A 10,398-nucleotide genomic window follows, 5' to 3' on the forward strand; every position below is an offset into this window, starting at 1 on the left:
AGACTGTGTGTAGGTTGCAAATATCTTAACGAGTCAGACTCAGAGAGCTCCCGATCTAATTGTTGGTATAATTATTTATTGATGTGTGTTTGTATGAGGAACGCGGTGTGTGTGTGTCTCAGTGTGTGTCTGAGTGTGTGTCTGTGTGCATGCATGTTGATTCATGTGCGTGTGTGTGTGTGTGTGTGTGTGTGTGTGTGTGTGTGTGTGTGTGTGTGTGTGTGTGTGGTTGTTTACCAGACTGCGGGTGCAGCCGTATTTGTTGTGTCCTGTGGTTTGCAGGCAATGAGACAGATCCACAACACATTAGTCTATTTCAGATTCAGCCCCAGCTAAGAGACAGGGAACACTTGTATGGTAGGATGGTCTAGCTTATCGATAAATACGTTCAACATGTAATACATTCTATAGATGTTTTCTGCACATACTTTGCAAGCTGTGTGAATTTGTACTGATAAATACTTAATAGGAATTTTATATGGGCACAGAAAATTATCACGAGTCACTGTTTATGAGCAAATTTTGGTACTACCATAACCAGCCAGGCCTGAACCACTTTCCAAAGGAAAAAACCATTTATCATTCCTGACACCTTACCACGGCCTGTGTAAGGCCAGTCATGATGTACTGTAAATGGGTCACATGGGGTTTGATTCCTTTATTTGTGTATATTTGTTTATATCTGAACGTAATTGTTGCTGGAGATGCTAATGCGCTTTGTGGAAGAACATGCGTTCAGAAGGAGAGGGAATTTATCCTGTGTCATGTTTCTGGACCTTTGTGGTCGTGGTTTCTCACATAGGGTGGTAACCGTGCTCTAGGTATGAGTGCTCCTCTTGTTTTGGCACAGACGCAAGCTCTCGGTCTCTTTCAGAGTCTCCAGTATTACGGTGTTGACGAAAGTGTTATTAGCCAATGGAAAATGGTAACTTCTGTTCCTAAAGCCAAAACGGATTCGTTCTCTGCCCCGTGTGTCGAGCGTAACTCTACCTCAAGGCCGCTGGTATACGGGCTGTAATCGTTGCATTGTGTGACGGGGATCAACTGGCTGGTCTAACACACTGTTCAGGGTAGTTTGTAGACAATAGTTGACTGTTGGGAGAACCTTTTGTTTGGGCTTTGTGGAGGACTGCATTGATGTCCTTTAAACTATCACATCTCTTCTATAACCTGTGCTATCGCTCTCGGACCATACAAGAGGCTACCGCTGTCCTCTAGAATGGACTCACTAGGGCCAGTTGTATTCAGCTGAGTTTCCTGGGATTCATGCCTGTTTGGCATGTATAGCAGGCCTCCACCTGCACTGAGGCCAACTCATATTGATTTTGATTAATTTGAAATAAAATGTTAACGTCGGTGACCAGAGCTGACCCCATCAGGCCTTTGCTGGAGAACACTAGCATCACATGGTTTTCTGCTCTGGAAGGTTCTCTCCTCATCTCTGAGCAGTCTGGCTCCCCCTCGGACATAATTCATGTTGCGGGGTTTATTTGATCAAACTGCCATTTTTAATTGGTCCGTGGCAAAAAAAACCCAAACAATAGAAAATGGTAGTTATGGATTTTTCAGTAGGCATTCAGCCACTCAGATCGACACTTGGAGAATCATTCTGACCTAGAGAGGACCCTGAACAGAACCCCTCACCCCCCCACCCAATTAGAGATTTGTTCTAAGTTATGGTAAAATGCTGCTTACTGTAGGAGGTGTGTTTCAAACAAGGTGTGTTTCAAACACGGACATGAATTACACCGTTCAGACTCTTAGACCTCTGACATCCAGTCATGCTACAGTGCATGCAAACTCTCTGGGTAGTCCTGTTTTACTGGCACGTGTTATAGGTGTACAATACAAACTGCAGTCCGTCTGTTGCCGGGCAGAATTCCTTAGCTGCCCTCTAATTCATTACCGGTCAGTTTCTGACGTTTGGACACTGACCAAACTCCAGCTCCCTCTGAGCTTCTGAACCATCAAAGACGTGCTTTCTGTCGCACGGTGGTCATTGGTTCTTTTTTTTCTTTAAGGAAAAGACGACTCCCTTGCAATTAGTTGCAAGCAACTTGCGAATGTTTCAAGTCTCACATAAAACGCTCGGGGAGGTTGTTTTAAGTCCTTGTGTCGGCGACAACTCTGAAAAGTTGGGATTTTCTTCACTCTCCACAAACGGAATTAGCCCCTCAGTTAGAGACCCATGGAGACCGGGCGAGAGGATGCGTAGCCTGTAGAGATCGCAATCCACGTCTGCCGCCGGTGGTTGCATGAGACGTTAACGGCTCCTGACGGCATTGGTGATGCCATGGTGAAGGCCCTTTCTGAAAAAGAAACGGTACGTTTGCTAGCAGGGCAACATCATTTTCCTGTTTCATTCTCATCTTCTGGTCGTGTCTCCAAAAAAAATATTTTTCATAAGACGTTCATAATTGTGATGCATCTCTGGGATACAAACGGACCTTAGGCGCTGAACTGTGGACTAATAAGATGGTGCAAACTGGTATTCAGTCTGCAGCTAGTTTTAAAAGGTAACCATTGCATGTATTTATGTGAACATGAATATGAGCATGTCTTTCCCCAGGCTTTTAGCGCACGCCATGTCCACTAATTACCCCGGCTACTCACCTCCGGTGTCCATATGCCAGAACAGATCCCCGAAGCCTTTTCACCTAAGAGCTGGACACTTTGTCCTTTCTTTTGGGCTCATTTCACTTGCCGCATGAAGGCTGTTAAATTATGATGAACCATTGCAAAGCGCCCCTCGCTCAAGTTGCCGTGGTGTCTTTATCTACACGACTTCCAGTCCATACTTCTTAAATGAACATTGTGCTCTTCCTGTCTGTTTGCAGGCAGGCTGGCTCTGGTAGAGCCCTCTGAACCAATCAGGTCCATATCGCCGGTCACATGGCCAAAGCCGGAGCTGGAATCCACGCTTGGCTTGAGCCGCTCGTTGTGTGTTGCTAGGCAGAACTCGCCACAGGCCTGAATGCGCGTGGGGTCAGCCTACTCCTACGGGTGTCATCTCAATGCTTACACTCCATGCGTTATTGGCGCCAGACGGGTTCGCAGCCTGCTGAACAAGCAGGCCAAGCAGCGCGGGATGGGGGGAGAGGGCGTGGGTAACGCCGGAACGGGTCACGGAGGCCGGAGAGCCACCACCTGTGCTGAACGCGGGGGCGGCTTTTCTCAGGCTGGGTTCCTTAAAGGACTGACAAACGCCGGTCCCCTCCGTGCCGCTCTGTTGTCATGGCGTCGTCGATGAGGGGGAAAGACTCCGGGGGCTCAGCGAGGGGCTGACGAATGGGAAGTAATGAGGTCCCACTAGGCAGCTGCACACGCGCGCTCAGAACAAGCTGGTTAGACGAGGGGCAAGAAGTGGTGATCCAAAACTGACACGGTCCATCTTCATAAATCCCAGTCACACACACACACACATTCTCACTCTCTAACACTTGTGCTGAAAGGTGAGAATCCCTGCTCGCTAGTGTACACTTTTTATTTTGGCTGGTCAGGGGACAGAGCTGTCCTCCCCAGTCCCAGTCGCAGGCTGTGCGGTCCAGAAGCTGCCACTGTCCTGTCCTCCGCGCACCGCGGGGGCCGTTCTTCCGGTCGCCCGCTCCGTCTGCCTCGTTCGAAGCTATTAAAAATATCGGCTAAGCCGCCGTCAACACGGCCGGAATGGCGAGCGTCGCAAAAGCATCGGAGCTTGCGCCAATAACCGGTCCCACCCGAAGCAGCATCCACGCGTGCACACCTAAATAGCCTTTCCTCCAGAGCGGTAACGGCAGGCGCACCCGCTTCTAATCCTGACTAGCAGGCTGCCCCTGCTAAATAGTGCCCCTTTAGCTTGCCAGACCTCCACAGAGTTCTCAGGCTGTCCTCCTCCTACAGGTACCTGTCGATTCGTTTTATTTATTGATTTGGCGGGGAAACTCGGACTTGCTGTTTTGCTCCCCGCAGATAACTGGGGCAGAATGTTGCCCGGTGAGAATGTTGGTGTTAAGTAGCTTTGGCCTGGGTGTAATTACCCTGTGCACGCCGTGAATGGAGCTTTGTTTATCGTCACGTGTGGACTCTCATGTTGAAGTGGTTGTGTGATTCGGATTTATGTGTAACTGAGATATGAGTGCAGAGGTGTGTGTGTGTGTGTGTGTGTGTGTGTGTGTGTGTGTGTGTGTGTGTGTACATGCACTGTTCCAGATGCTATGAGGCCAAGAGCAGGTCATCAGTGTTCCCATAATAAGCCCTTTGTATTACGTCTGAAAAAGTGTGTGTGTGTGTGTGTGTGTGTGTGTGTGTGTGTGGCTGTGGGTATGCAGTTGCATGTGCACAAGCGTGTGTCTGTGTGGCGGTTTGTGTGTGTGCGCTGTGTGTATGCTGTTTCAGGTCAGTGGAGAGGAGATATAAACATCTGTCTCACAAGTTAGCTGGTTGAAATCACACACACACACACACACACACACACACACACACGGGTCCATCTCATGTATTTTTACAAATCTAGAGGGATTAACACTGGGACTGTGGCAGAAGAAGAGGTAGTGCAGAGAGAGAGAGGGAGAACATGTCTTGAGGTGAAAGACCAGGCTGATCAGTGCCACAGTGTGTTCCCTCAAATCAGCTCCCCCCCACACACACTCAGCCACAGTGACACACAGGAACTGTCTGAAACCACAGTGTCCACATGACTCATGCTCATAGGCACACACACAAAACTACAGAATTCTCCACTGTCTGTGGTGTGGTGTAGTTCACAGAATCCCTTTAAGACCACAGCGGTTACACACACACACACACACATCACACACACATATCAAAAGAAGGTTCCCCGTGACTATAAAACCACAGTGGGCCCCCCCTCACACCCACACACACACACACAGAAACACATGCTGGGATCATTCTAAAACCACTGTGGCTACCCAAACTGCTTTAAATTCTAACCTGTGTCCTTCTCTCTCTCTCTCTCTCTCTCTCTCTCTCTCTCTCTCTCTCTCACACACAAAACAGCGTATTGCAGAAGGGTGAGACTGAGCTAGTGGTTGCCAAACTGGGTATCTGGAAGCACTGTGTGTGTGTGTGTTTGTCTATAAATGTAAGCAGTATACATTTGCTCCTGTTTTTAGCATGTTTGTCACGCACACCTGTATGGTCAGTGTGTGCTAGCACTCCATCACCAGTGAGAATGGGCTTTGACAATATCAAAGCAGCCAAACACTGCTGTGAAGCACAGCCACTGTGGGCTGGCTAGTGGATGAGAGGGGACAGAAGACAGACTCGAGTCGGCGTCGGGTCAACTAGTCCAATTAGCATGCGTGCTGTGACCTCAGACTAGCTGTCTACGGTTCATTCCTGCCGATCAGAAGGATGAACGGAGCCGGATCGCTGACTCCGGACCAGTTAGAAGTGACAGCGTTATGTAAACCGGCTGTCTAATGACACACGCTGATCTGATGTGTGTATTTTTAGATGAGCCTGAGCTGCTCTGGGGATCAGTCAGTGTTCTTCTGCCCACGGCTGTCAGCGCCAGTCTCCCTGTGGGAGGCTGAAACTACGAGAGAGGAAGAGATAGACAGTCGGACGGACACAGGAGCAAATCCGTCGGACAGATTAACTTGGGTGGGGGGGAGAAGGGAGAGTACTAGCTGGCGTTTGGTGCCCTTGCCATTAAGACCCAATTAGGAGACCTCCGTCGTGCCGGCTGCAGGAAGCGACGAGCATGCGGCGTAGCCGCCGTGCATCAGAACGGGGCCTGGCAGCCTGCCAGCTCCGGCGCGGCCCTCCGAGGTCTCTCCCAGGCGAAGCGCTCTGCCTTGGCGTTTGGTAGCTAGCGTTTACCTGTTTGCACTTGGCCTACAGTACACACACAATTACCCATAAATACAGTTACACACACACACACACACACAGTTGCACATACCTGCGCAGGCAAACCCAGAGACCTGGCTTCTATTATAAGGATATATGCGGAAAATATTGTTTGAGTGCAGGTGTGCAAGTTGAGCGTGTAATTGCGTCAGGCGTTTCTCAGCAGCGTGTGTCTCCCTCGAGTGCCCCCTGCTAAGTGCTCACCCCCGTCGCTCTGGGACTGAACCCCGGAGAGGCTGGATAAAGTTCTAAACCGCATGCGGCTGTAGAAACGCAGAGAGAGAGAGAGAGAGAGAGATATGGAGTGATAGCAGAGGTGACGTCCGCCTACTAGATTGATCAGACAGTGTAACGATAAGGCAGTAGGATTACAGCTGCTTGCAGATGTGCGTGTCTGTGTGCGTGTGTGTGTGTGGTGTCTGTGCTCGCCTGTCTGTCTGCATCCCGGTGTGTGTGTGTTTGTGAGTATAAAAGACACACTCCTCCACCCCTCAGTTTTATGGTCTGGGCTCCCTGGTGCTGAGGCTGCCGTCTGGAGCACACATCTCCGCTCCTGACCGCGCTACTGCCTGCAGTCTGTGCCACTTTTACGTAACGATGGCTTCGCACTGGTCTGAGTCGGCAGGCGCATACCTGCGGATTTGACAGTCGCTTTTCCTTCGCTTCCATGTTCTCCTTCCCGCTTCCCTCCTACAGTTGTGGCATCACCCTGCACATTTGTAGAGGCTGCACAATATATCACATAAACATCATCACAATACTGGGCCGTGCCGTACGGATGTGGCAGCATTGTGACCAGTCCCCAGACATTCCAACGCGTTCTGTGTTTTGGTGATCCGTCACGGAGTCCGCATGAGCCAGTAAACAATTATTTTGGTCAAAAATAATGGAAGCCAATTTTGAACCATGAGTCAGGCACCCAGGCAGCGTTTAGCCAGTTAACGTGATTATACTGTTATTTTACTTGTCTAGGACCCAAGTCATAGGTTTTCAAGCTAAATATTCATCTGTCTGGGGCCACAGTCCTAACTTAGCCGGCCCTACCTGGTGCCTATAACGTGTGTTCTATATTGTGAGTGTGTGTGTGTGTGTGTGTGTACTAAAACTGGGAGTTTACTGACTCAAACTGAGCGTTACCCAGCAAACTGACGCCCAGTAACTTTAGGTCCCTGTGATGGCTAGCGCATCCCAATGGCACTAAGATGAAATGTCAGTCTCTCCCTCGCCCAATGATCCTTTCCTAACACCATGCACATCAAAGGAAATGTGTATAATACCGGTGCAATATGGATCTGTAATATTCCAATATTTTATTGTTGTCCTTCCTGTGCAGCCTGCCTCTAAACACACCCTTAAAACTGAAATAGTATAAATTAGTTCCAATTAAAATCTGCTTGTTTGGATGAACTTTTGACTTTTGGTTTCTTTGAAATATCAGGTATTTATCACAATAGCCTAAAATATTGCAATGGGATTTCTTGTTGCGTATCGTGCAGTCTTAGTTTATTTGCTGCTGCCTCTTAACCCCTGTGTGTGCGCTTCTCTGTGGGAGAGTGCTTTTGAAGCCGGCTAGGTCACGCTGCCCGTATTGGACCTCCACGCTCACGGTCCTGCCTGTTTCAGCCCTGGGTTTAATCTCGTCCTCATCTCTCTCTCTCTCTCTCTCTCTGTGTGTGTGTCTCTCTCTCTCTCTCTCTCTCTCTGTGTGTCTCTCTCTCTCTCTCTCTGTGTGTGTCTCTCTGTCTCTCTCTGTCTCTCTCTCTCTCTGTCTGCATCTGGTTCCTTCCTTTACATCCAAATGAGGGAGTAATTTGAGTTGCGGAGGACAAAACGCTGGAGGGGTGGGGGATGCAGACACACACACACACACACACACACACAAGCGAGCTTCAGTCATTCTAAGCGAGGATGGAGGAGCCTCAGATAGCTATGCATCATCGACCCTGGCGGTCACTCGTCATGGATGGCTGGCGTGCGATTTCCGCCCGTCACCATGGGATTACAGCGTGGGGATACAGTAAGAGGGCCGCACGAGCGGAAATTCGTTCCGAGGAGATTATCGGCTGTGCGCCGGCTCCATTATTAGCGCATAAACTTTTACTGTTCCTTCCCTGCCGTGCAATTACGAATGAGCTAGTCTGAGTTTCATCGGAATTTCTACTTCCATTGCCTCATTGACTTCAATTAGCTCACATTACCAACCCCAGTAATAGCAGGAGCGTTTCCCTGTTTAACTGAAACCTGGCGGAGCTGTGCGGAACCGGAGGACAGAAATCCCAGCACTGGGGAAGCCCCTCCCCCCACACTCCAGTAGAGGCCCATGCCACACTGGCGGTCCAGGGCTCTGTTCTCCCTTTGCTCCGCAAACCGGTCCGATCTGCTCGTTCTGTTTCCACACTGGACTGTGGCCTCCCTCCTTTGGTCCGAGCAGGAGGGGGGATGGACAAGCAATGGGGGCGGGGCTTTTGCTGCAGTGCACCGTGGGGCGGTGCGTGACCTAGCGCGAACACCCTCCCACTGCCCAGAGCCGGGCAGCGTTGGCATCCGTCCACTTCTAGGTGAATGATGAGGGTACGGAGCCAGGCAGCGCCGCGGGGGTATGAGAGGGTTACGGGCGCCGTAGTCCCCGCTAATGAGGCTAGTCCGTCCGCCAGAGCACGGACAAGGGGCGGGCCGTGGAGGGGACTCTCTATGGTTTGTGGGACTGGCTTTGTGTGTGTGTGTGTGTGTGTGTGTGTGTGTGTGTGTGTGTTTGAGCAGCGCTCCCTCGGAAAAGACAGCAAAAAACGAGCAGAAAACGATTCCCCCTCAGGTCTCCTGGATACTGGGCCTGTATCAGACCAGGCTACAAAACCAGTGCTAATGTGGCACAGTCTCTCTGTGACTGGGTCTGATTGATCCTTTTCCACTGAGGGTATTGCATACAGCCCTTAATGACCCGGAGGATTGTGGGAGTTGTAATTAGACCTGCAGGAGGTCAGGGTTAGGTGTGAATGAGTGGGGATTCAGGGAGGCTCGTTGCTCATTTGATCTGCCGCTGTCGTGTGGGCCACCACGGATTCGCACTGTTCGTACACGGATACGTAAGAAGCTTCCTTGGATCAGAAAATGCAGCTTCCAGATAGTCAGGTTCCAGTCTTCCCTTTTACGCAGGAGCGAAAGTGGGGTTTTTGCCTTTGTGAATATGGCAAATGCTTCATGATTGACGTTTCATGGTAGGCCTGGGCAATGATGTAAATTTAGACAAACGATGACCATCTTCATAATGATGGAAGTAAACAATATTATCATTTTTTGAAACGTGCTCATGACAGTAATCAGTCAGCATGCTTCAGGCGGAGTGCCGTGTGGAGAGTTTCTTTTCATTTCATTTCATTAAATTTTATTTTATGTTATGTTCTCCGTGTTTGGCTGGATGTGACTGCCAAGCTGGATCTTGGTGGCCCTTCTGCTGGATAAGATTGGCCGTCTCTCCCATGTGAACACAAGGTCATGGACCCCGACACTATATCCCTGCATTCTCTACCAGGCTGAAATTCTCTGCTGGAATCTTTTCAAATGGTGTTTTAATAAAGAAAAACTATAATTGAAATTTATTAGTGATGCAGTTTCTGTTGTATACGTTTTTAAGATTAGATTAGACAGCTTGTACAAAAAGACTGGTTAAATAAAGGTGACGCCATTAAATAAAATTACATGGCAACGGTGCTAGTCAGAAAGCAAAAGAAAGCAAATATCGCAACACTGCTTAAACAATGTTAATGTTCGAGATATTTCATAGTTGGGAGACGTTACGCCCAAGTCCTGCTTTCGCCCTTTGACCCTCCCAAAGACGGACGCTGCCATGTCTTTGCGTGATTGGCGGCTCTGCCGTTAACCCTTTACTCTCCTCTCCTTACCGCAGCCCTTGCAGATAGACGACGACTTCTGCGGCCAGGACTTCAACCAGCCGCTGGGGGGCACCACCACCATCGAGGGGCTGCCACTGTTCACAGACAAGGAGGACGGCATGACGTCAGTGGCGGCCTACGAGTACGGCGGCCACACCGTGGCCTTCGCCGGCACGCGCAGCGGCAGGATAAAGAAGGTAGCGTCCTCTTCCTCCTCGTCTTCCTCGGCCTGCGCCTCGATTCCGTGCTCGACGCGAAGGGCGTTTCCTCGGGTCGGACGGCGGCGAGAGCACTATCGCAGCCGTCGATGGCTACCGGAGCAGCCGTCGTCCAGCGCGTAAGCCGGACCCGCAGGTCTGTTCTTAGCCCTGTACGACGGGCTCTCTGCCAGGGGCTTCGCCGAGGCCTGGATCAGGTGGAGGCGCGCCGTGCTGAGGTGGGCTGTAATCTGGCACTGCAGTCCTTGTGGGTGACCCCTAGCTGCAGCTGCCGGTGCTCCCTGCCCGCAGGCTCGGAGAGCGTGGGCTGCCCGGTCCGGATCGGAAGCCGTATCCCATGATCGGAATCACATTTCCCCATCTGTCTCTGTTCCCTTCCTGTGCCAGCCAGGGCCCTGCTGCTGCTGCCTGTGTTATTAGACAGAAATCGATGG

At 50.4% G+C, this 10,398-nt stretch overlaps 1 protein-coding gene across 4 annotated transcripts in view; it reads left to right on the plus strand.

Annotated features, from left to right (window-relative positions):
- The window catches only part of plxna1a (plexin A1a), a 155,053-nt gene that overhangs the window by 17,969 nt on the left and 126,686 nt on the right, over positions 1-10,398 (plus strand). For all 4 annotated transcript variants that reach the window (XM_035521223.1, XM_035521222.1, XM_035521224.1 and 1 more), the window contains exon 3: positions 9,761-9,943. In XM_035521223.1, the coding sequence (XP_035377116.1) occupies positions 9,761-9,943 (183 nt within the window). The remainder of the gene's footprint in view (positions 1-9,760; positions 9,944-10,398) is intronic.

The sequence above is a fragment of the Electrophorus electricus genome, chromosome 22 (genome assembly GCF_013358815.1).
Source record: "Electrophorus electricus isolate fEleEle1 chromosome 22, fEleEle1.pri, whole genome shotgun sequence".
Lineage (NCBI taxonomy): Eukaryota > Metazoa > Chordata > Actinopteri > Gymnotiformes > Gymnotidae > Electrophorus > Electrophorus electricus.